Consider the following 26,723-nt stretch of genomic DNA (forward strand, 5'->3'; position numbering starts at 1 on the left):
CCATTCATTCCTATGGGCCTAGAGGCCCATAGTAATGTATGAGAAGACATTCTCAATTTGCGATTCACAATTAGAGAATCGCAAATTGAGAATGCAATTTCAAGGGTGCCAGGGTGTCAAAAGGACACCCTGTTGCACCCCTGAAATAAGCATGGGTGCACATGTGGCGCAAATACATGCCCTAAGGGCATGTATGTGTGCCACACTGCACTGTGAAAAATGCAAAAAAGAGCATTTTTCAAAGAAATCACAAATTACCACCAACTTGAAGTTGGTGGTAAATTGCGATTCCTTAAGACCAAATTGCACTTTTTCTGTGGCTCTTACATTGCATTTAAGGAATCGCAATTTGCGATTCCTTAAAAGCAATCGCAAAATAGGGAATCGCTAATTTTGCGATTCCTTATTTTCGATGCAGTTTTTCATTGACACATGCCACTAAGCCCAATTGCGATTGCAAATGCCGAAATTCTGTGAATTTCGGCATTTGAGATCGCAATTTGGAATGATACATATGGCCCTGGATGTCCTAGCAACCCAGGGCCAGATGTATCAAAGGGTTGTACCCATTCTGTGTCTATGGGAAAATGTGTTCATACATATGGCCCCCTATCCCTACTGCCACCAACCTGGATATCACCTAGTATTCTAACTTCAAAACTGAACGTAGAGTGTCCTTAAAGCTATGTTACAGAACGTACATTCTCCTTCACACTCACTAATAAATGACTTTTCATAACAGCTAATGCTGGCTATTTTTTCTCAAAGCTGACTTCAACAATTAACCCTGGCTACACTACTGACTGGTCCTCCTACCCTTTGCAACCACCAACTCCAACCTCATTTAAAGATATACTCATACTTCGGCACAACATCCCTAACTATCTACTTCCAATAATTAAAGTGGACAACCTATCCTACGCTCTAGTGCATCATTTTAGTTCAGAGACCCCAAATCGTCTTGTCTTTCCATTCACAATTCTTCTCCACCAGACCTCTCTTTTCAAATGCACCTGGGTCACAACCATCTTGCATCAACATTGCACCAGGGTCATAACCAAATTGCATCAAGATAGATCCAAGCAGTGGTCTTACAGTGCCGTGTTCTACAGCACCCAAGGAAACCTACCCTGGATCCCTCATCTCCCTCTGTGGTCTTATACTTCAATTTCTTTTTCGATAGGATACTGGAGTGATTGGTTCTTCATTGCCTTACACTTTATATTTCCTGTACTTCATACCTCTCAGACTACTACTTCTAAGATACTCGAGATGCATAGAATACCCACATCTCTACCAGTTGGTGTCTCCTAAGACTCTATCCTAGGCACTTTGCTTTTTCCACACCTGCTCATGCTTGCCTATAATATGCTGAAAACACACAATTGTCTTTCGCACTTCCTACTTTTACACCCAAGCTCACGTCATGCATCACAAACTGCCATACTTTCATCTGACACTTAATAAATAGAGTGGTTTAAGGTGTATCCCCCTGCGGTAGAACAATACAAAGGTCATGATCCACTCGCACTACTACAAATGCCTGAACTATGGGTATGCGTGCTCTCCTCAAAAACCAGACCTATCTCCTTCCACAATGAGCCCATTGGCTCTCCCTTCTCCCACCTTTTTCTACCTGGCCTACTCTGTGTGTAATTTCATGGCCCTCAATGTTAGAGTTCCTCCTTGCCGTAAAGTTGAGTTTTCCAACCTTATTAGAGAGCATGAATAGATGCCCTCTTTCTTACCGAAACCTGGCCTAACAACTTCTCCGGGCTGATACTGCCATAACTATCCCACCTCTAAACTCTATCTCCCTTTGCGACTGCCCCAAGCAAGTGGGGAGTGGTATTGCTCTTATTCGCAGCTCACAATTCTCCCTTGATATTATTGATTTAGGCTCCTTTGACCAGCTAAACTCCTGTTCATATTGAATCTTAATTATACCACACATTTCTCTGATGCACGGATATACCGCTTTTGGGTCTGGCCTCCAATTTCGACTTTTCCTGAGTATCACCATTTTCAGTACATACATTACCCCTCTTGCCTCACATATTCAGTGTTATGGCTTCAACCGCATGTCATATATGGATGACATGAATTTATTGCCACTTGTCTCCTTCACTCCACCAGCTTCACTTTTTTCGTTGATTTCAAAATCCAGCTGGATGGACCTTTGTGCCCTAACATTACTGCTCTCAATCTTGCTCTTGTCCCTTTTGGTCTCCATCAACCGCCCCTATTCTCAACGTCTTTTTCTAGACATTGATCCTCCCATCCCTCTCACCTAGTCTTACTACTTCGCTAAAAATCTTTTTCAAATTTGTTACGTATTAGCAGGACAAGCATTCCGCTCTCTTAAGACCTTCGTCCAAAATTAACTCTACTAATCTTGCCGCTGCCATCGACTGCTTGCAACCTCACATTGGCATTGATATTTCCTCAAATCCAACTGAATATACTGTTTGGATATATTTTAGTCCTGGATTCCTTCGACCCTTTTGCCAGTCATAATGCAAATCTCTCTCTGCCCCTTGGTTCTTGAATTACCTTGGGTCACTTAAAAAGAACTGTAAAACTCTCTAGCATGCTGGGAGGCACGATTATAACTTGGAAGCTAAATTGGCATATGCCCTTGCTCTAAATATAAACAGGCAGCTAGTTAGAAAAGCAGAATAAACATTCTATGACTGTCTTATTGTAGGTGCTAACAATTCATTCTGTGAAATCTTTCCCTGTTTAGTGAACTATGTGAACCTGCAGCACTTACCAACACTCCTCTGATCAGCTCCACCCACTCTCATAATCGTTCACCATTACAATACTGAGACCATCTACAGATCGTTTATCCCTTCGGCAGCCACACATACCTCACATCCTCCTCAATCCTCTTCAGCTCAGCTCTTCTAATTTCTTCTCCTATCTTCTCTCATTTGACACCACTCTCTTTGGGCACGGGTTCTTCTTTCTCGGTGCTATAAAATCAGGGTGCTTTGATCCATGTCCCCCTTGCACCACTACCTTTGTCTCCGACATCATCTGTCTTGTGCTACAGGATCTTTGCAGTTTTTCACCTGCCATGGATAGGCATTAGCCCTCTTTCAAGCAAAAAACTACTGCTGATCTGACTTTTTTAAGAAATACAACACCATATCTCTTCTCTCTATACCTACTAAAATTCTCAGAAAGAATGTGAAACATCAAATCGCTTGCTTCATTGAAAGTAAGTCCTGTTGGAACGTATCCCAGTGTGGCTTCAGATCATCCCATGTTACTGAGATCGCTATTTTGGCTGTCTCAATAACATGAGGACCATTGTGAATGAGGGAGACTCTGCTGGCCTGATCATTTTGAACATCTCCTCAATCTTTGATACAGTCTCGTTAGACCTTTTATGTAGCACAAAATCAATTTTTCTTTGTAGGGGTGCATTATAATCACATGTGTAGGCTGAATCGGCATATAATCTTTTGTTGTGTAAACCTAAGTGTTAGGATTTTGTAACTTAATAACATGAATGTGATATGTTTAGACCAAAATGTAGGATACGTGAAGAATTACCGTGGTAAATCAAATTGACGAGCACAAAACATTAACTGAAATATTTGTTATGCAACTGACAATCATTTTTTTATTGAATGTGCTTAATAATCATGTCATTTTATATGTAGATGAAAATATTAACTGTATATGTATCAATTTCTATATAACTTTGTAAAGCTCATGTTCCATTTCTTTTATGTCAGCTGAATTTTGTAGGCCTGAAATGCATTTTCCCAGGAAGCTCTTGCTTAGACTTAATAGTTGAATTTAATGTACATTTGTGTTGCAGGTGGAAGAAGCGCCGTAGTTAGTTAGAATTATGTCTTTGTTTTAGGAGTTAGGCAAAGAGAGAAGAGGATACATTGGGAGTTAATGCCAATAAGGAGAACTGTTGTAATTTCTCACCAGAGAAGGCCTGGGCATCAAGGTCATCTTGTTACTGTTCTGAAGCATCACCGTCCTGTGGAAAACTACCTATGAGAATGCGGCCTGATCGGATTGGCTGACCTGGAAGGAATTATGGGAAGACACCTGTGATATTGGAGTATTGCAAGTAAGTAAATAGCCCCACTTCTTCTCTGCTTTTGGAGAGAGAGCCTCTTAGAAAGAGCTCTGTCTCAGTAGCTTTATGCTGCTCAACCCATTGAAGTGGAGAGACTTCTAAGGAAGAATCCACATGCTGACACCTTAACCATTCCTGCCTCAAAGAATGCTTAAATAGGAATGTTACACTAAAGGTAGTGTAGGGACAGATTAATGCATTATTTTCATCAACCCTCGAGGATCTTTTGCATCTTAATTCTTGAATTAATTGTCTTGTGCATGTTGTACCGTCTCAACCTTATTCGTAGATTTGAGTTTATGTTGGTTCCAATTTACTTGTACACCCTCATCTTGAGGTGTCTATATGTCCAGTTATTCTTGGCTTTGAAATAAATTAACTAACCTTAATTAGTAGTCTGTGATTATTATGGGCCTAGAGAACTGAAATTGAATTGTTTGTATTGTTAATGATTTCTCTTCACCCCACGCTCTCATGCTGAGAAAAAGTACCATTGACTTGAGGCTCTAGAGCAGATCTAGAACATAGGGGCCCGGCTCCTTCACCTTCTTATAACCAGTTTCTCTTCTATTGATATCTGCTGGGACGCCCTGGCTCACATCCTTTCTCTTTAACCACACTCAAGCAGTTTTTCTGTCATCTTTCACTTCCTCCTCGAATCAGATTCTATGAAGGGTTCATCAAGGCTTGTTCCTGAGTCCCACCCTTATCGATATCTACGTTACCTCTTTTGCCTCCCATATTTGGTGCTATGGTTTTAACCTCATGTCATATATGGATGACACACAAATAACTCATTCATGACTGCTGTTGTGGGATGCATGAACATCAACTCTCATGAGCTAAATAGGAAGGTTTTTGTTCTGTATGCTTCCCTTGCATTGATTTACAACCAACTAAAATTCCTTCACTGGTTACCCATTGTCAAAAGCTCCAACATTAAAGCTCTCAGCTTTTCTCATCAGCCCTTTAAAAGCTGTCCCAATTTTATTTAGGAGCAGGATCCAGTCCTAAATCCCCATATACATTCTGCATTTCTTCTTTCCAAATCCCATCTACCCTCCGTGGATTAAACGTGCTGCCCTTTGTTCTCTTGCATCACGGTCAAACAATGGAACTCCTTTCTTCCTAAGCTCTGTCAAATTGGCAACTATCTGTCTTACAAGACACATCTTTTTTTTTTTTTCTCTCTTTTTTTTTTTTGGTCCTCATTTTCCACCATGGTTCCAAGTGAAAAGGTCAAAAGAGGGCGAAATACTGTCACAGTATAAAACTGGCAGGGACTGTTGAGTATAGAATTCCATCGCCCATCAGCAATGTCGTTTCCTCGAAAGGCCCACACCACAGAAACCAAGACAAAAACAAGTGAAAAGTGCTGCCTTCGTACTCTAGACTCAAGCCAGAGTACAGACAAAGCAGGGAGATAAAACCACAGCAGCATAATCATTAGACCAAGGGGTAAAAAAAACAAAAAAAAAACCCGGCCAAATTACTGATCCCATTTCAGCAGGTACCAGAAAGCTCTTTTATCTCGGTTTCCAGCCCTAACCAAATCCATCTTTGACACCTGCAAGACAGAGGCACGCCAGACCACAAGGGAAGGTGGTGTAGATTGTTTCCATTTTTTACAGATTTACCTTCTGGCCAGTAAGATGGAATAAAAAAGAAGATTTTTGGCCAGACTCTGGGCCCCGTCCATAACTCCGAAGATTGCGAGGGGGAGATCGATTGAAATCTGAAAGCCCAATGAGGACGTAAGCAGAATACTTATTGAGTCCCAGAATGAAGACAAGAGGGGACACTCAAAGAACATATGAGCGTCAGAGGCAGCTATCATGCCACATCTGGCGGATGCCACTGGGGTGCCTTGAGAGAATTTTGTCAACCTAAGTGGAGAATAATAAGCTCTATGAAGCGTAAAGAGATGATTCCTCCGAAGCCAGACGGGCTTACCAATGTCCCACAATACCTTGAATGATGTACGCCACAGATTTTCCACATTGTGGCCGGAAAGGGAGGGACCCCACAACAAATCTGGCAGTTGGAATTTGCCATCAGCTTCTTCTTGGATTAAGTTACACCATAAAGAGACCTCCTTTTTGGACGGGGGTTTATCGAACAATAGGGACTCCAGATGACTGGCCCCACCTACCGGAAATGTATTCCTAAATGAAGTATGTGAGGAATATGAGTGGGCCCAGCTAACAATGTATTTAAATCTGGAAAAATGTGGCCCAACTTTATCCTTTAGGAATTCCCATGGTAGCAGACACCCTTCCACAAACAGGTCACCCCAAACCACCAACCCTGCATCTCTCAAAGGCACTGCTAGGCTATCTCCCAGCCACCCAGAACTCCCTGGTGCCCCCCACAATGGTGATCTGCTAGAAAAGTAACCCAGCTTTATGAAATTCCTCAATTTAGCCCAAGTTTTTGCCATCCCCTGCAATACCTTCAGTTTGATCTTCTTGAAGTATTTGGGATCACCAAATTTGAACAGGAAGCCGGACTGAGCGACTCCCTCCCTTTTAAGTAAGGCTGAAAACATGGTTCCAATACTAAAGTCTGTGGGCATCTTTAATAACATGCGAGCATGGGAAAACTGAAAAGCCCATGCATATATTTGCAGATCTGGAGCTGCTAAGCCTCCTTTCTCCCTGCGTCGCCTGAGTTTTTTCCAAGCGATCCTTGGTATACGTTTATCCCAAATAAAGGTGGTAAGCTCACCCTGTAATTTTGATAAAGATGGGGGTTCAAAATAAAGAGGGATAGTATTAAATAAAAAAGAAACTTTTGGTAAAATAGTCATCTTTATCAAATTAACTCTACGCAACATAGATAGTGGGAGTTGTGACCAGGATCGCATGAGCCTACGGCAATCTTTTGCAACGGCAGCAAAGTTAATTATAGTGATTTTGTTTATATCTTTAACAACATTTAGACCTAAGTAACGCAAACTTGGACTAGACTGCATGTCTGTCCCACAGTCATCGTCATTCCAAACCATCATCTCAGTTTTAGAGGCATTAACCTCATTTCCGGAGATTTCCCCGAAATCCAATGCCAACTTGATAACAGCTGGGAAAGCTGTACGTATATCAGAAGAGAAAATCAGGATATCATCGGCGTACAGGGCCACCTTCCTTTCCCATCCCCTATAATTAAAAGATGCAATGTTTACATCATCCCTCAGGCGTTGAGCGAAGGGTTCTATGTATAAATCAAATAGGAGAGGGGAAAGGGGGCAGCCCTGCCGCGTTCCCCTTGTGATGGTAAACGGGTCCGACAGTTCTCCATTCACCAACACACAAGCTGTGGGGGTCTGATAGAGTAATCTGACTGCTCGATGAAAACCAGCACCGATGTTAAATTTAGCCAAGACCCCCCAACAGGTATGACCAATTCACCCTGTCGAAGGCCTTGGTTGCGTCAAGCGTCAGAACAGCCAGAGGGAGGGAGTCAGTTGTTGCCATGTCAATAGCCCCTATCAGATCATATGTCAGTTCGTATAGTTGACGGCCCTTGACAAACCCCTTCTGATCTTGATGTAAGATATCAGGTGCAACTACGCCCAACCTCCTCTCCAAAACAGTAGCAAAGATTTTATAATCTACATTAAATATGGAAATTGGTCTAATATCAAGGTTATTGATGCGCTATATCAAGAAACAGGAGGTGGTAACCCTTCTTGAAGAATTTGATAAAATAAAATAGTAAGGAAGGGGACTATTGCTTGTTCCAGGACCCTGTAGATTTCAGCCGGAAGGCCATCGGGTCCAGCAGCCTTCCCCTTCTTACTGCTTAAGATAGCCGCCCTGACCTCCTCTTCCATAATAATGCTATCCAAAAAGGTATGTTGTTCAGAGGATAAAGAGGGGAGAGAAATCTCTCTCAGCCAATCCTCAATATGCTCCAGTTCAGTTTGTTTATCTTCATGATAGATGGTTTGGAAAAATTCTCGAAAGGTTCTTCTGATGTCGTCATCTGATGAGAATGTCACATTGTTACAAGTGATGGAATCTATGTTGTTACGGACCTGGTCAGTTTTTGCCTTCCAGGCTAATAGTTTCCCTGCCCCTTCCCCATATTGGAAATTGGCTATTTTGCTGGCTTGCCATTTCTCAAGAATTCGCAGGTTTAGAACTGAGCCCAGCTGTCCCTTTAGAGAGAGTAACTTGTTATGTAATGGCTTTATGACACTACCAGACGAAGCTGAATTCAGATCGATCTCAGCTTGAGTTTTAACTATCTCAGCTTCAATAGAAGCAACTTCTTCTCTATATAGTTTCCTCCGATATGAGACCTTGTTGGTAATTAGACCTCTTAAAACGGCTTTGAAAGATTCCCATACACTCCCAGAAGCTGCACAACCTATATTGTTACGCATAAAGCATTGAGCTTCAGTTATAAGAAAAGAGATATCATCTGACGACGAGAGTAACGAACGGTCAAATGTCCAAATTCTAGGGGAAACTTTAGGAAACCCAATAAGTTCCACTGATACGGCTGAGTGGTCGGAAAGATGGGAGGGAAGGTAACAGATACTCTTAACCGAACCCGCCAATTTCTGGCTAATTAAAATTAAGTCAATTCTTGACTGATGGTGATATTTATAATTACGGAAAGAGATACCCTGAAGTTGACCCGACCTAACTCTCCAAATGTCTGTATAGCCATATTGCTTCATGCAATTAAGCAGGAAGACCCTGGTTTTAGAGAGGGCTAGAGGCCAACTATTAAGGGTTTTATCAAGAGAAGGTTCCAAAACTATATTAAAGTCCCCCGCCAAGATGGTCGGTTCCGGGAAAGACAATAAGTCAGAAAATACGGATTCCAAGACCGATGGATCATCCTGATTAGGCCCATAGTATCCCAAGATCGTGATTTGTGCCCCGGCAATAATTACAGAGGCAATGACCCATCTGCCACCTGGGTCTACCAATTTAGAAACTAGCCTTGCTTTTAATGTTCTCTTAAAGATGATTGTCACACCCCTAATATTAATAGATTGCGATGTTGAAACACAGAAATCAATCCATCTATTTTTTTTTGCTAAAACTAGCATTTCGGTCTCAATAAGATGCGTCTCCTGGAGAACAATGACGTGCGCATCAGAGTCACGCAAAAACTGCATAATCTTGTCCCGTCTGGGTCTGGTGCGAAGGCCATTGACATTCCAGGAGAGAATTTTCAGACTATTCATGAGAGTCCGGACCCTCAACCATCAGACCCCTCATTTGAAAAAAAGCCAGCCATACCCTTCAAACTGTGACATTACTTCATTACAGAGAAGTTTCTTATCGCAAAAAATAACCAATACCAAGCAGAAAATGAGGAAATGTTTTATTTTTATCCCTTTCCCCACCCACTCTTTACCCCTGTGCCCTAAACTGCTCCCCCCACCCCCTCGGGAAACCCTTGCTCTATCTATCCGGATCAAGTCCAGAAGATAGTGCCCCTACCCGGAGCTCCCACCAGGCCTCTATATAGTAACAAGCATTGAAAATGCAATAGGTCTCGCTTTTGATTAAGTTAAAGCCATTTGATTTGCTAATAGTATTGTATAGCAAAGCAAATGGCTTTAACTTAATGAAAGGCGTGACCTATTGCATTTTTATTGCTTGTTCGCTTATGTCAGAGACATTGCTTTTATTTTCCCATGGTCTCACCAATTGCAAACAAGCAGCAAAACACTGTAAGCAGAGCACATGCTCTTTCGTGTCGGCCGGCCGAGGTTCTATCCACATAAGTGGCTCATGTCCTCCTCACAATGTAGCTGCACTTTCCGCGTGTACAATTAAATAGTGTTTCAGTTGCACCGTTCACATCAACAGATGTGATCCAATGTGGAGCAAACTGCATTCCCTCGCACCCCCCTCCTCCCCCACTGCACCCTGTGGAGGGACACTTCACTTTGTAGGCACTTTGTAACTGTACTGATGCCGATCTATACTGGCAGAAAAGTTGGCAAAATGAACGGGGCTGGATAACGCACCCCTCGACCCGCCGTCTCCTTCTGTTCATCTAAAAAGACCCTATCACCTTTTGAGTGCAAAGGACTCAGTATTTTTCAAACATTCAAACTAAGTACGTACGCTACCCTTGCACAGTCTACTTTACAGCAATGTCCGCTATACCACTGTATTAAAATATAGCTTGGCAAAAGCTTTAAAAACGTACGGTTCCAAGTGACTCACCGGTCAAAAAAGTCAAGTCGCAATGATAAACGCGCTATAAAGAACACACTCAGACGTTTCTGCCAGGGAGAAACTGTGGGTTCACTTGTAATCATTATGTGCATTTTAACGTTGCTATCCTCACATTTATTTAATTGACCTTCAGGCTAATAAGGAACCCGCGCATATATTTTTTGAAAAAGATATGTTTGGTTCAGAAGACGTCCGATGTTATCCTGGGACGATGCCTGGTAAAACATGACGACTCCCCCCTGTCGTGTGCGCAATAATTTATGATGAGCAATGGAGTGCCGTTAGAGGGCAGCAGAGAATTACAAACGGCTAAGAAGCCAAGTTAAAAACAAGGCATATTCGGCTGCCTCCGTGCAATAACAAGGACTTTAGGGGAGTGTTTGAATGTTTCCTCCCCTGGAAGCAGTTTCTTAGTCCAGCCCGCGGTGCTTCCCATTCTGGAACGCAAACACTTCGTCCTAGCAACGTGGCTGGAGCATTTCCGGGTCAGCAGAGGCGGCTGCTACAGGCAAGGGGTGCGCTGGGGACGCGGCGTCCGCTTCCACTCGGTTTCGGCGCATGGCTGTTGGGTGCCGTTTCATTTATGCTACCCAGGCCAGGCGATGCGGCGGAGATACGGGGAGTCACGACATAAGAGCCAGGTGAGTGGGGGGTGGCTGCGTGCATGTGTGTGCGCGCGCGTGTGTATATATATATATATATATATAAGCAGTGTGTGCCTGTGTGCGCATGCGTGAGTGAGGCTGTGAATGTGAGGCATGGGATCTGCACGCCGACGTGCGCGCCCTCGAGGGCAAATCGGAGACGCTCGTGCCTGTACGCCGTCTCACATTCCCCCAGACACGCTAACAAAAGGTCCATCGCTACGCTCGACCTAAAAACTAGAGATAGCAGAGTAAAATGAGGGTATACTAGTAGTTGGATACGCCCCCTGGCTAGGTATTTGAAGCGAAAAAAGCAAGAATTTATGTGTGGAGGCAGCTCACCCATCCCCAATTATACCGCTATTTCCGTGTGACTTATTTAAATGTATTATATACTTTTTTTCCCCTTTGTTTTTACCTTACACTCCTTATTTCCCTTTTTTTTTTTTTTTGGGACAGGAACATTTGAAAAATAGAAGGAACTTGCACAAGGAATTTGCACCTAGAAAAGCTTCAGGAAATACTAGTAACCTATAGTTTGTATCTAGCCGGAAGGCCCCTTGTCATTCCCCAGGGCCAATAACAACTCGTCTGCTGCCGGAACCAATCTAATATTATACATCTTGTTATTATGCATTCTTTTCAGCGCGGCGGGAAACATAAGTTGTGCAGTCACCCCTAGGTGTCTAAATGCATCTAGCCGTCTCCCAAACTCCCACTGTTTGTCTAAGGTAACCCTAGATAGGTCTGACCTGATCTGAAAGTTAAACCCCTTCCCAGACAAAGATTTCTGCCTCAAGGCTAGGTTAAGAATAGATTCCTCAAGGGTATACGTATGAAAGTTTACAAGGATCTTTCTGGGTCTGGCGCTTTGGGGGTTCTTTCTAAAAGGGTCCCTATGGATACGCTGGATATCGACAGCTAATTCCTCCTCTGATTGGTCAAGACTTAATGAATCCCTTAAGAGTGAGATAACATATTGTTTGATATCAGACCCCTCGCTCCCCTCAGGAACATAAGAATGCGAATATTGCTGTGCCTCGCATTGTTTTCCAACACTTCCATCCTTTCGGATAACATAAGGTCTTCTCTTTTGAGCTTAGTGATATCCTCCTTGGCCTGGTCTAAGTGCAAAGAAAGACCGGCCACAGTTTCTTCCAGTCCAACTGTTCTGGAAGTGAGGCCATCAATCTTATTCTCAAGGGATTCACTGAAATTTCTAATCTCCAACTGATTTGCCGTAGACGCGTCAAGGCCTTTTTTAATGTCGGTAGACAGGAAAGAAAACATGAGTTGTAGGGAGGCGGCCATTGAGCCAATATTGCCACCTTCTGTAATAGTGCTGGGAAGCATAGCCATACTTCCCTGTAGTATCTCTCCTTGTAGGCCCTGTGGCCATTGTAGCCCTTCCTCCGACCACCACTTCTGTAGCAATCCCGCTTGGTGTCTCACCATCTACCTCACCTAATTTCTCCAACATCAGAGGTATCTGTGAGGCTGATTGTGAGTGTAACATTGCGGGGACAAGATCTAATTACAGTCCACCCCCTTCTGCCGCCTCAGCTTCGTCCACAGAAGGTAGTACTTCCATAATACTGGATAGGGGAGTCTTAAGTTGTGGAAAGGGTGGGTCAAGATCCACGAAAGAGAAGGGGGGAACCAAGGGACCAGATACAGCTGTAACACGATCCTCTGAAAGATCTAACACTTGTGGTACAACTTTAAAGTATGACCGAAGGGATGGTGTAATCTTAGACCCAAGATTAACAGCTATGTTAAGACCATCAGCTGCCTTACCAGTTTTTGTACATTTTGCTTTGACCTCTGCGCACAGAAATGTGGAGGTTTTCTTTTTTACAGCACTCAGGTCGGGACTCGCACTTAGGTTTGGTCTCGGGGGAACTGCTTTAATGTTTAAGCCTGAAGCAGCAACGGTGTCAGAATTTCCAACCTCTCTAACGTCTTTTCTTTTAGGCCCACGCTTACCTCTCCTTCTCACAGGCAAAGATGGTAGAGGTGGCGACGCTAAAACAGAAGAAACAATAACCTCACCAGTCTGATTTGCGTTGTTGGTAAACTCATCCGGCCACCGCAGCGATGGTACCTTTACCACCTTCGTTGTTGCCAAGACTCTTCCAGTAACCGGGGATCCTGCAGTGAGGCTATGGACATCGTGGTGAAGACTTCGGAGCCGTCTACCTCTTCTAAGCTCCAGGGCGGCCAGGGACCAAAGCCGCAGACCCGATGGCAATTTCGGCGGTTTTGGAAGACTCATCAGCAGCAGCGACTGCTGGCCTTCAGGTACAAACAAACACGCCCCCTCTAAACACATAGAGAAGGAAGACAGATGGCGTCCTTACTGCGAAACGCGGAGAAAAACAAACAAGCGTATATGTTACGCCGAGGCCCCTTCAAGAGTCATAAAAATCATTTCCAATATCAGCCGGCAGTGCGATCTCCGAAGTTACATCTCTAGTGACCGAAGTGCTTGATAAACGGCCCTCAGTGGGAGCTCAAGCTCGGAGCACCGCGGCAGCTCAGCTCACTGCCGCCATGTTTCCCCCGCGACCCACCAAAAGTAAAAAGTTACAAGACACATCTTAAAACACAACTATTTCAGCTTCCATAACTGTTTACTCCACCTTCTCTAGGTTCCTCTGTTAGATCCCTGTTACAGCCTCAGGACATTCCTTGGGGTAGTAGCTGGCACTATATAAAATAGTATTCATGTATTCATTCATTTAAAAAAAATATAGAAAGGTCAAGGCTAGGTTATTAAAAACGTAACGGACATACTTATTGCCTATAAATATACATTAATCATCAAAATTCAGCTTTGTGGTGGGTAATATATTTCTGTTGACTAAGCTGAAAAATCATATGGCTGGGGATAAGCATAATGCGACATAAGAACAGTTTGGTGTTAAGAAGTATGACTGGAATGAATGAGACGTGTATAGTAAATATCCCCCTAACAACACAATTAGAAATGCAACTAAACTGATCTCCTGGAAGTGGTATAGAGGACAACATATCTTTTAGTAACTTTTTTGTACAGTGTTGATGGCTCATTGTTGGTAAATTTTGAATATGAAAGTGCATAACAATGGTAGAATAGAATTAGTGTATTTTTCAAAATAGCCACATTGTTGTGATTTAGCAAATTTTCTGAGTAAGTTCAAATTTTAATTGATACCTAGGTTAAATTAGTAAAATGAAACCACTGGTTTCTTAGTCTTAAAGGCATAGGGTTTCTTTTGATTCTGGAGGGATTTTCCAAATTGGTAAATTACCTGAGGTGAGAACTCTAGAGCCTATGCTTCAGGACGGAACACAGCAAACACAAGGAGATGATGGATGGAGCGCCGACACTTTTCACACACTCACCCCCAGTCACAGATCTGGGTTTAATCCATCATCAATCTTTAGGAAGGACATGAGGAACAGGAACATTAGTTCCATGAGGAACATGGCCGGGTCTGAACTGAGGTGGCGAAGTGAGCTAAAGAACACTGATGGATTCAACCCAGTTCTAATAGTGACTGGGTGTGAGTGCCTAAAAAGCTTCAGTGCCTTGTTTCATCTCCTTGTGTTTGCTTTGTTCGCCCTAAGTTGGGCGGGTACGCCCAAAGGTGGGTCCCTTGCTCTCTTTGCACCTGGATTGCACCTGGTTGATGAGCGGTGTTACCCCAAAACTGGTCCCAGGATGCTTGTTTCCGGTCCAAGGAAGACCTGGCTTGGCAGTTTGTGCTGGACTGTTCGCATGAGGAACAGGGTCAAGACTGATTTGCATATAGCTGGGTCTAAACTGGGGTGGAAAAATGAGCTAAAAAACAGTGATGGATTCAACCCAGATCTAATAGTGACTGAGGGTAAATGTTTGAAACGTTTTAGCGCTCCGTCCATCATCTCGGTGTGTGTGCTCAGGACAGAACACAGCAGATAACTTTACTAAGATATTGAGTATGTATAAAAATCTCTTTTGGTTGGATGGCCGCTCAGGTGCTTCACAGAAACATTCTCCAAAATATTTAAAATCACTTCGTAATAACATCTGCCTACTAGTTGGAATGTGCTACAGGGTTATCTAATCAGAAAATGGGTTCCCTGTGATATGTCAAGTGGTTCACTGTCAAATGTTCTTTGAGAAGGTTAACTTTGCTGATACAGGCCTAGTTCTGTCATAAATCTTTAGTTCAGTTTTACATCAACTTGCATTTTTGGCTTTGATCGATCACATGAATTTGAGAAAGAAAAATTTAACCATCAATTGCAGAGTTTTAAGTTGCATGAAGCCACAGTCTAGATGTGATCTGTGACCGAGCTCTTACATTACCCAAACAGATGGGATCACAATGACAAACAGCTTTCTATAAGAGCTACCTTTGCTTACACCTTTCATGGCTTGGCAGGAGCAGTCAGCCTAGCCCTAAAAACTATTTGTGGTTTCTTAGGTGGGGGGTAAAAATTGAATGAGCAAACAGTAATACGGTTAACGAAATAATAACTGTTGGAAATGGCCCTTTTTAGAGTGCTTTCCCTTGACTTTTTGCTTTTGTCCCTCTTGGCTAACCACTGATGTGATTATATATATAATGGCACGGGACGCCACACAGACAACTGGCACAGCCCAATCTGTGCTTAAAAGTAAATACTACCAGCTCGAAAGATTATATGAGCGGGAAACTAGGAAGTGGTGGGAGGCGACCTCACTGCAACACTATGTGGAGGTAAAGCGGGTCCCACGCGGTCTCCGCATTTATACAATTCCAGCTTACGAAAATCCGGATCCTGAACTACTTAGCCAGTGGGCTGAATTTACAGCACACTCCTCAGAAGGCATGCTGATACTTCTTATCAAGTTTGCTTGGAAAGATAGAGAGAAGGCACTACAGGACATCGATACACTGGAAAAAGAGATCGTGGAATTGACGGATCAGGGGCAATTAGACACAGAAAAAGAGTCTATGAAAAAAAGACTAACTGGCTATGAGAAAAAGATCCAACTGAGGAAACAACAGAAGTTTGAACGCGACGCTCGCGACTACGAGCAAGGAAGGATATTAACATTCGCACGCAAGTACGACGCACCATGCCGGGATCTGAGGGCAAGGCGACAAAGACCGCAGGTATCAAGAAAGACCTCAGAATCTGAAGTCACAAGCGCGGAGCAGTCGGAGGAAGAGAGAACAAGTGGTGGCCAAGAAACCGGGCCAAGATGCGAGCCTCCTTCTTTTCGCGAGGAATGCGACCTAATCCGCCAGATCTGGCTGAGGGATGGAAAAAAGCGCCCCCCGGACCAACCTACAAACGCAAGCGGAGACGCATCACAAGGCGCGGAGGGAGGAGACAGAGGGAGAGGCACCAGAAGGTTGAGGAACCGGCAGGTCAGGACCAAGAAGAACTAACAGAGGATTTGAATGTAATCAACCTCACTCACCGAAACCTCACAGTAAACGAAGAGAGTGTTCTAAAATTGGGGCTTACATTCTGCCCAACGGGCCGCTATGAATATGCGCAAACTCACATAGACTTGTTTCTATTTGTCCGGAAACTCAAGCTCTGGAAGTATTTTAAACAGAAGGCACTCAGAGAAGAAACTCCTGTTTTTCCAAGGGTGGATGGCACAACCCAACTGGATCCTACTGAGATGAGCATCAGTGATCTTGAGAGTATGGCTGTACTGGAGGACTTGCTAGAGGAAAGTGGTTCCCAGAGTGTCTCACCGATGGATGTAGTCGGGAGAGGCACATCTAAAGGCATAACCCAAATAGGCGAATACAGTGCCTTCAAGCCGACCTCTCGCTTTCTACCCCAAACACTGACTGATGCAGTGGATGTTTTCTCGGAAGCAGTTAGCCACGACTTGCAAGAGTTGTCCAAATTGGAAGAATCCCAGAAAGGGAGTATCAAGTGGAATCTCTCATTTAAACAGAGAGAAGCTATCTCCAATCTCGAGCAAGATGACTCAATAGTGATAAAGCCTTCGGATAAAGGCGGAAACGTGGTTATCCAGAGTCGTGAAAACTATTGTAAAGAAGCCCTACGTCAACTACAGGACCGCGACAACTACGTACCAGCAACGGAACAGGAATATCATGAAAGCATACATAAATATCATTCCCTCATTGAAAACTGGTATAGGAAGGGAATACTTGGAAGGGAGGAATACCTATTCTTGCAGAATAAACAGCCGAGACTACCTATTTTTTACCACCTCCCAAAAATACATAAGGATGCCACACAACCACCAGGGAGACCAATTGTGTCATCCATTGGTGGACTGACCGAGAAGATGTCGAAATTTATTGACTTCTTTTTGGCCCCATGGGTAGCTCAGTTGAGCTCCTATATCGACGACCTTTTTCTTATTTGGAGAGGGCGGAGTCTTCGGCAATGGAATACATAAGGGTCCTCAACCAAAACAATCTGAATCTGCAATTTACGTACCACATGAGCAAGAAAGAGGTTAGCTTCCTAGACTTGAGAGTTTTCGTTGACTCTGGCACTATCCAAACCGCTCTCTTTAGAAAAGAGACGGCAGGAAATTCCGTCCTACATGGACGAAGCAGCCATCCAGCCTCCCTAGTTAAGAGTATCCCCTAGGGGGAACTGCTGAGGATAAAGCGCAACAGTTCCCTGGAGAAAGATTTTACGGAGGCCGCGCATAGAAGCGTGAAACGCTTCAAATCACGCGGTTACTCTGGTACAACACTCCAACAAGCTGAAGAGAAGGCGAAAACAATTGATAGGAAATCCCTGTTGTCTGATAAAAGGATCGAAACAACTAAAGGTGGCAGTGGCATCATTAGATTGATAACAAACTATTCGGTGGCAGCGAATAGAGTCCGAGCCATTATGTCCAAAAACTGGGGAATTCTTAAATCTGATCCCGTAATAGGTAAAGATTTACAAAAACACCCAATGATAACATTTAGAAAAACAAGATCATTGAAGGACAGGCTGGTCACAAGCCACCTATCAAAAGAAAGACCTAGAGGAGATCTTCATGCCATGCATGGGTCATACCCATGTGGAAAATGCAAGGCATGTAGCAACAGCCAGAGGGTACTTGCCTATCATGTGCCGCACAAGAACTCCAAGATAAAGATCAGCAAGTATATCACTTGCTCAACTACATTTGTGGTTTACTGTCTAACATGCCCCTGCGGACTTCGGTACGTGGGGAGCACTATTAAGGCAGTAAAACTAAGAGTCTTGGAGCACCAACGGGCCATTGTGAACCAGGATGAGAGTTATCCTATGGCCCGACATTTCGCCTCTCATCACAATAGTGATAGGACCCTACTTAGCTTCTTTAGTTTGGACTGTGTCCCACAAGACATAAGAGGAGGGGACCTGAAACGGAAGCTTAGACGGTTGGAGTCGCGATACATCGTAGACCTCCAAACCAAGTCACCTGGAGGTCTCAATGCAGGGGAGGAACTGTTATCAAACCTATAAGTAACTGAAATTGACAGCAAATGGGTTGAGTAGTGTCACTGCCTGAGAATGTATTTGTCTTCATGAATAATTTAAGAAATGTTGTTGGTAGCTGGATTATGATGACTTGAATGTTATAGAGCTAATTTAACAGTGTGGTGTAGGGATTATGGAAATATATGATTTACAGTTCACTTAGTGGGCCATTCAGGCCGTTATGAATTTTAATTAAATACAATTAGCTCTTTGTAAACCTTCTTTACCAACAGGAATATAGGAAACCAGTGCAATGCGAAATAGGTTGACTTTACGAAATTCCGTTTTCTTAACTTGAGAACCCCAAAGAATTAGCCCATCCAGGGCGAAATTGTTATTATCAGATTAATCAATTTTTGTTGATCTGCTTGATGTTTATTACTTGTTGACCGGTATGAACATTGCCTTATTATGATTCTTCTACTAATCTGAGTAATTTACCATTTAAAGATGGCGCTCATGAATTGAGGGAAACTGTCCGTTTTTCATTTCAATGGTTATGCCTTATTTTAACTTCCGCCTTGCCGTCGCCAGCTGACACTGACGAAGGCAAGGGCTGAAACGCGTCTGTTTGTTTGAATTTTTGCGCAATAAACTGAAAATCAAGTTTAACCTGCTATGAGTGCTGATTCCTGTTGGTTTTTGGAACTGCGGAGCTCTAATATATATATATAATAAGTGAAGCCCCACTACTGCATATGGATCGTCAGCACGCAGCACTCTGGGACTGGTAGTCCCGAATACAAAGGCGAGCAGAGACAATCTCCTGCAGGTGAGCCCGCCGCCACTTGGTAGGAGGAGCTTGAACTATATATTGGAGGGAGCTTACACTGTGTACGAACTACGGCATCTTGATGAAGGCACAAGCCGAAACCGGTCATGCCGATTGTTCTGAATAAAGAGAATCTGCCAAGAATCCCGCTGTGTCCCCCGTGATCTTCTTAAAGAAGGAGTGTTTGAATTTATATATATATATATATATATATATATATATATATATATATATATATATATATATATATACTAGCCTGACCACTTTCTTTGAGTGCTTTGACACTGTCATTCTGTGTCTAAGTGCTGTGCTTCTCACATACATACTGTTGATTGGTGTACACATGATTGGCTGATTCGAGTTAGCTGTAAGTCCCTTGTCCAGTTGTAAGACATATACCTAGGGTATATACCACAAATGCTACTCCTTGGGTCTGCAGCACAGATTGTGCCACCCACGGAGGTAGCTCTTCAAACGTAGCACAGGTTTACCATGACGGGCCTGAGTGTGTAGGTTACTGTTACTCAGCTTGTTATTTACAAGCTATTTGCCAAAGTTCTGCATATCTTTTGCTACATCTGAGCACTCCTTGGTGGCGGGGTGTAGTGTAGGGAAGGTGTAAGACATGTGCATGTGTATGCTACATGCCCTAGTAGTGAACAACACCGGATGGTGTGTTCGGTACTGTGAGGCCTGCTTCTCACATTGATTAACACAAGGGATCTGTGGAAAGGATATTGAGCAGTATTTCCTACGTGCAGAAAAGTAGAAGTATGGTGTTTAATATCGACAGATTAGTAATGGCAAAACCTCTCTGGTGGTGAGAGTGGATTTGACATTAGTAATGTGAAAATGCCATTTTGGGAAAGTGGGCATTTCTATGCTCCTGGCTCACTGTGTGCCAATCAGCCTGTCTCCAATCCACATCTGGGTGCTGGGGGACAGCCACATCTGTGCATTCCTGAAAGACGGCCATACACGAGGGACACTCAAGGGAAACTCCAGACCTCTGACTCTGAGGGGCTTTGTGGGACGGATAAGATGGAGTGGAATTAGTATGGATAAGAGGGGGTGGAATTGGCAGCTGCATTCCAAGTAGCAGGGTCCTGGCCCCACTAAATATATTGATCAAGCCTCCCACAGTAGGATGGCAGACTGGACTGAATTTAGAGGGTGCGAGTGGAAGTTCTCGTCGGTTGGGACAAGGACCGTCCTGACGTATGCAGTAATCACACACACTGTGTAGAGGAGTGTGTTCATAAAGATCAGTGGCCCACCTAGGGTGCTGTAGCATGAGGAGTTCAATGAGTGCTGGGGAAGTTTGCTGAGCCTGAGGGTCCCAAGCTTGCAACCGGAAACCTGTGCTAGTCTGCACTTTATAGCTCTAATTCTGGTTCATGCTTCAGTAACAACACAGGCTCACTGCAAAATTCTTAAACAGTGTATATTAATGTTTTTCATTTCTAGGTTCCTCAGAGTTGCATGAAATATAGCGATTTATATTGTAAGGTGAATGTACTAAAATGCTTTTTAAAGCAGTGCATTCACCAGGGGCTACAAAGGATTGGACAAAGAGTAGTAATATTATGTTTATTCATTGATCTTTAGTAATGAGTATATGCCAATGCAGAAGAATAGTGTGCGTTGAATAACTGTGCTTCGAATTATGTTTCAAGGATATAATGTGCACACATTTAATATGTCTTTTAATAAACAAGTGCAGTCTTTAGGGGTGTTTGCGAATAGGGGCCCTGTAACAAAAACCACTTGTCCCTTTTGTGCGATGTCATGCGGTGACAAATTATGGCAGCAATATCATTGTATAAGATCTCTAAAATACCATTTCTGATTATGCCAGGGCTCCTTCCATAGTAGGGTTTGAATACTAACTATTACCTTATGCTGCCACGTTCCGCAGATCTACATACAGGGGCTGAAGGTAATTGTAAGAAACAGTTACTGGGCTGAAATGCCGTTTTGAGTATGTGCAAAATTACTAACTTGCATGTTTTAAGGGTTTTCACCTGCTCTTCTCTAAAAATGTTCCCATGCTGAAACAGGTTGGATTTTTTACTCCTGAAAATGGCAGACATAATACTTCTTCCGAGGTTGGGTAAAAGTGGATGGAGGAAAAGGGAACTTGCAAACACTCAGATTTTCGCATGAGCAACTCTACACCTACATATTTGCTCATGCTTAAATGCAGTTCACAAATATTTTCTAGGAGTAATATTTCTTGGCCTACTTCTGTAAAGTCTTGTGAATTAACAACAGTTATATATTTGCACATAATCAAAGGATGTGGGTGCACCTTATTTCATAACTTGGCCCCTAATTTGGTCTGGCATTAATAATGACCGTCTGTGTTTATTAAAATATTGTCTCTCCCCCTCTCTCTCCATGAGGGGATTCCTCACATCCACAGGCCAACAAATACAACATGTACAGTTGATAAGTGACCACCTCCAAGCATTGCTAAGATCATCCAAAGTGGCTATAATAAAATTTACAGTGCACACATCATCAAAGGAGTATGTATCGAAGTGCAACACATTTATTGATGGGGAAGAAAAGAGAATAGCACTGACAAGTTGCAAGTTAGAAATGGTACAAATAACAAGCAGCAAGCAGCGAGAAGAACACTAAAGATAACAGTGACTCATTACACTCTGACCCAATAAATATTCAGAGGAAGGTAGAGGAGGATGAAAAAAAGGAATGGGCCAAAGGAGGATGTGTGCAAACAAAAGGAGGGGTTATGGACAGGGCCCAATGGGAAGATATGCCTGCCTTCAGCAATGCTTCCTTCCATCACACACCTTTTTCAAGGTCCCTCACATTTTGGCCGAGATGGCATGATCAGACTATTTTCCCTATGTTGGTAAAACTCCAAGTTCCGCCAAATAGCAGAAAGACTTTGCAGACAATGCACTGTTTGTGCACAATACAATACTGTAAAGGACACACCAAATGCACTTGGTCATTTCCCACTTCCCCACGGACAATTTGAAAGCCTCCAGATGGACTTCATGGACATGCCCCTCACTCACATGTACAAATATGTTTTGGTAATAGTGTGTATGTTCAGCAAGTGGACAGAAGAGTATCCGACCAAGAATTGTGATGCACAGAATGGGGCCAAATGCCTTCTGAAAGAACTCATTCCGCGATTTGGAATTCCATCCCTCCTAAGCTCAGATAATGACCCTGCGTTCATCTCCCATGTGATAGGGGAACTATGAAAGGGGCTTGAGGTCACACAGAAATTACAGCGTGTGTGGTGGAGAGGAAGAACGGGGTGTTGAAGAATAAGATTGGAAAAATGTGCGCATCAACTGAACTTTCATGGGTAGATGCACTACCACTAGCCCTGCTGGCAATGAGAAGCACGCCAGATAGGGTAACAAAGCTCAGCCCCCCACTAAATAGTATTTGGCCGCCCTATGAACATTGTTGGCCATATGTCCACAGCTCCACTATCAATAACAGATGACATGCTTTTATGTTATTGCAAGAAATTAACAGAGACCTTACGTTATCTTCACCGCCAGGTTCTGCAGGCTCTTCTAGAAGCAGCAACTCCAACGCCACATGACCTGCAGCCTGGTGATTGGATCTGGGTAATGGCCCACACCCGACGGCACTGCCTCCAGCCAAGGTGGAAGGGACCACACCAGATCATCCTGACTAGAGCAACAGCAGTCAAATGCCAAGGGCTGACATGCTGGATTCACCGCTTGCACGCCAAGAAAGAAGAAGGGCCAGACAGCATATAATTAGCTCGACCAGCACCACCATTGACATCTGAGGCTCCTCTCAGGTACAACCTTCGATCCACCACGCAAGACAAGACCAACGGGAAATAAGAGGCAGATACCTGTTCGGGGCAGGCTAGGCCTCCAACAGAAGACAGAAGACACCAGTAGCAGTCACCTACTGCGCACGATAAGTCCTGGCCTCTAAGTATCACTCCTCCTCCAAAGACATCTGTCTGCCTTCCAAGAGAATGCCAACAGTCATGTGCTAGTAACCTCTGACAGTACACCATCAAGGCACCAACATTTTCTTCTAAATGGTTAACTGGCGTCTGCACGAATAGACCCCTAGGAGGTGCAGAGCTCGCTAGTTAGAGTTGCTGGTGATGCTCCAATTAGGCACATAGTGGTGCATCACCCGCTAGTTAGATATCAAGGACAAGGCTTTGGAACATGAAAGAACTTAATTGAACACTTGCTTAAGGGTATGCAACGACCTAAGTAGACCACAATTAGGACAAATGCCAGCAACAAGATCTGGAAGGCTTAGATCTATACATGTGAGGGTAGAAGAGTCACAACTAGTAATTCATATAAGGTTAATGTGTCCTGGAATAAAATTAAATAGTGTGCTGGAACTAACTGTGCCAAATCATCCGCTATTGAGTGCGTTAAGAGACCTAATCTTGCAAGACATCTCGTCCCCCACTTTTGGACATCGAACAACAGCACAAGATATCCCAGACATACGACTTGACATTTTGGATTGTGTGATTTATGCAGTAGAAGAGATCGGATCTGGTCTAATCAAAGACATTAACTGAACAAGTGAAAGAAAGGAACAATGCCAAGTTCAGAAGAATGGACTGAAAATAGCCATCAGTGTTAGGAGCAATATTGATACCAGTCCCAGGGATAATAGTGACTGCGCTGATAATAATATTTGAAAAAGACATTGAAATACCGATCCTCAATGGCCTGCAAGGAGGTGAGGGGTTAGAAGATAGTGATTTGGTATCAGATGGAGCAATGTAGAAGCCATCTTTCTTGTATGATACCAAATGCTGTAAGCTTTTAGGCCCTGCTAAGTTGACATAAAAAGCAGTGCACAAATGCTTGTACTTTTCCATTTGCTTCAGAGACACAGGTTTTGTAACACAAGGTTTGATCAAGTATAATACATAACAGGGAAGATGCTCACGTAGACACAGCCATTTCAGCATAGCACATTTTGCAATATGTCTGGTCCTTTCTATTATGTTGCAATTATTAACTGGAAAAGCACCAGACTTATATCTTACATTACAGTGGAAAGTCCCCGAAGCTGCCCACTTGGGTCACGTGGTCAGCAACAGTATGGTACAGACCTTACATGGTATACGACTGTTTCAGACCCTTGCTAATTGGTCAAATGACTAGGGCTTAATTTGTGCTACGTATGTGATGATGCCGCATCCTTTGTGGTTTTGCCCTATAAAAGCTGTCACCAATGTCACATCTTTGGGCATTCAGTACTTATATTGTCTGTCTCCGTACTGCACATAATTTTGCATTATTTGTTGTTCTGCAATAAATCTTGCTAACAGTTGTGCTGACAGAGACTTGTGTTATTGTATTATTCCTTATTATTTCTATTTCAGCTTCTACAGTGTGTCGTGTCCGAAGAGGGTCTGGGGGACGTTTGATGAGTCTGCAGGACCTGAGTCGAAGCCTGGTCTGTCTACAACCTCCAGATCGGGAGGACAACAATGTCTGAAATTACAGTCTTGGCTCAGTCTGAGGTCGCTGGTTTCCTCTCCCCAGACCCACGTCCCAACGTACTCTGTTCTTGGTAACATCGTGACTGGACCCAAGGGGTTTCACTGTGCCTTGTGAGCACCCACGGCTTGCTGCCTGAAGCAACTGCGGCTCACACCTCTGCCTCGGAGGAAACATTTCACCAACCTAGAAGTGTGCCAGCTTTCGGTGTCACAGTCTATTGCCTACAGGGGGATACTGTTCCTGCACTTGTGAAGGCGCCGCTAGGTGCCTTGATGGCCTAATATGGATGAACGAAACCAAGTAACTGTTTCCTTCCACTTTAGGTGGTGCTGATGACCTAATCAAAGTGTCTCCAGCGGGTGAAACGTGTATCGTTGGCTGTTGTAATTTGAGTGGCTGAGGGACAGGGTCTTGAGGTGTGGTCAAAACCTGTGATTTCTTGACCATTACAAATTGTATGGGTATGCGATATTTGGAAATGTTGTGTTTGATGCTAATGTAATAGATGGAAAGTGGAATACCTCTGAACAAGCCTGCATATATGTACAATTGTTTTGATATGGGAGGGCTAGCTTGGATGGTGAATACCTCTGGAAACTATGCACATGGGTTTATATCGCTTTCGAGGCTGAAGGAAAAATGGAACAAGTGAATTCCTATCACGGGTATATATATATGTTTATGCTGTTCTGCTGCTAATAGAAGAGTTCGACAATTGTATATAACTGTAAAGCACATATCCAAAGTGTATGTCATTTTGATTTAAATGTGTGTGTAATACAAAGACCAGTGTTTTAAACATACAGTGTGTAGTCTTTTTGATATGTACTCAGTGTGTTGCGAGGGCACTTCTGTGCCAATACTTTACACTTTGACCCTGAGGATAAGCCTGACTGATCTGTGCCAAGCTAGTAAAGAGTGAGCACAGGTTATCTGACAAGTGTATCATCCTCATCCTATCTACATGGGGAGTTCTGTCTGGCTTTGGTGCATCCCAGTCAGCCAGTAATGCTGGATCAACAATAACCATGTTTACATAAACCAATAAAATTGTAAAAAAAATGTAGCAAATATTGAAACAAATAGTGAATAAAAGTATGGTGGAGGAAAACGAGATCAAATAAAATACCAAGGCCACAATGTCTAATTTTAGTCAATAGAAAAGTACAAACAAAAAAAGCCTTCAGGCCTCCCCTTAGTAATGGCACTAAATAAGCTTCTGAAGAAAAATAAGAACTTCCACTACTCTCTAATGTCACTCCAAAAAAATAACCCATTGAGCTGGCATCCATAATTAACAGAAGGGGCATAAGTTGCCTAGACTGTGGTAAAAATAGGCCCACTCAGAACCAGATAGCAGGGGTAGACATTACCAGGCCAGTTGTGATCCCGTTTTTGTCACGGATTTCTTTAAAGCATTAGTAGGGACAAACAATCGGCCATGGGCATTTATCTATTTTAACTACGTTTCTCTCAACGCCTGAAGGAGCGATAACTTAACACACTCACCCTGGCTGAAAAATTACCACTATTTCTCCTTAACTTGAAAACTCAAAAAAGGATTATTTCTATTTCTGAATTTTTATGCTTTTCAGGCCAAATTACATAAAATCACTAAACCAATGACTACCACCAGATTGTGGATAATATGTGGGTGAGGACCCAACAATATATAATCAAATAGTAGGGAGGAGGATTTGAAGTCCATTCAGTTCCCCATTGCAAAGTCTAGTAATCAGAAATGAGAATGGACACTTGTAGCTGTGAGACCAATGGTTGTGATTGAACACCCTCATAAACACTGGTGGTTAATTGCGGTGTATCTCTGTTTTCCGCCCCACACTCAGCGTTATGGCATAGTCATCGAGTGTTCAATAACGTGCTGTATGCCTGCCTTGCCCAAGGCAACCTCTGGTCTGAATAGCAGTGTCTAGAAATTCGAGAGACACCTCCAGAGGGTAGGTAAAGGAAAGTGGTAAATGAGAAAAAGAAAAA

At 43.2% G+C, this 26,723-nt stretch overlaps 2 protein-coding genes across 5 annotated transcripts in view; one reads left to right on the forward strand and one right to left on the reverse strand.

The window, feature by feature from the left end:
• Nucleotides 1-24,905, forward strand: part of LOC144822660 (uncharacterized) — a 422,286-nt gene extending 397,381 nt beyond the window's left edge. The window contains exon 3 of the mRNA XM_078680425.1: nt 24,608-24,905. Coding sequence (XP_078536551.1) covers nt 24,608-24,842 — 235 coding nt within the window. The 3' untranslated portion in view covers nt 24,843-24,905. The remainder of the gene's footprint in view (nt 1-24,607) is intronic.
• HECW2 (HECT, C2 and WW domain containing E3 ubiquitin protein ligase 2) overlaps nt 1-26,723 on the reverse strand; it is a 1,154,081-nt gene that overhangs the window by 369,881 nt on the left and 757,477 nt on the right. The window lies entirely within an intron of this gene.

The sequence above is a fragment of the Lissotriton helveticus genome, chromosome 3_1 (assembly GCF_964261635.1).
Source record: "Lissotriton helveticus chromosome 3_1, aLisHel1.1, whole genome shotgun sequence".
Taxonomy (NCBI): domain Eukaryota; kingdom Metazoa; phylum Chordata; class Amphibia; order Caudata; family Salamandridae; genus Lissotriton; species Lissotriton helveticus.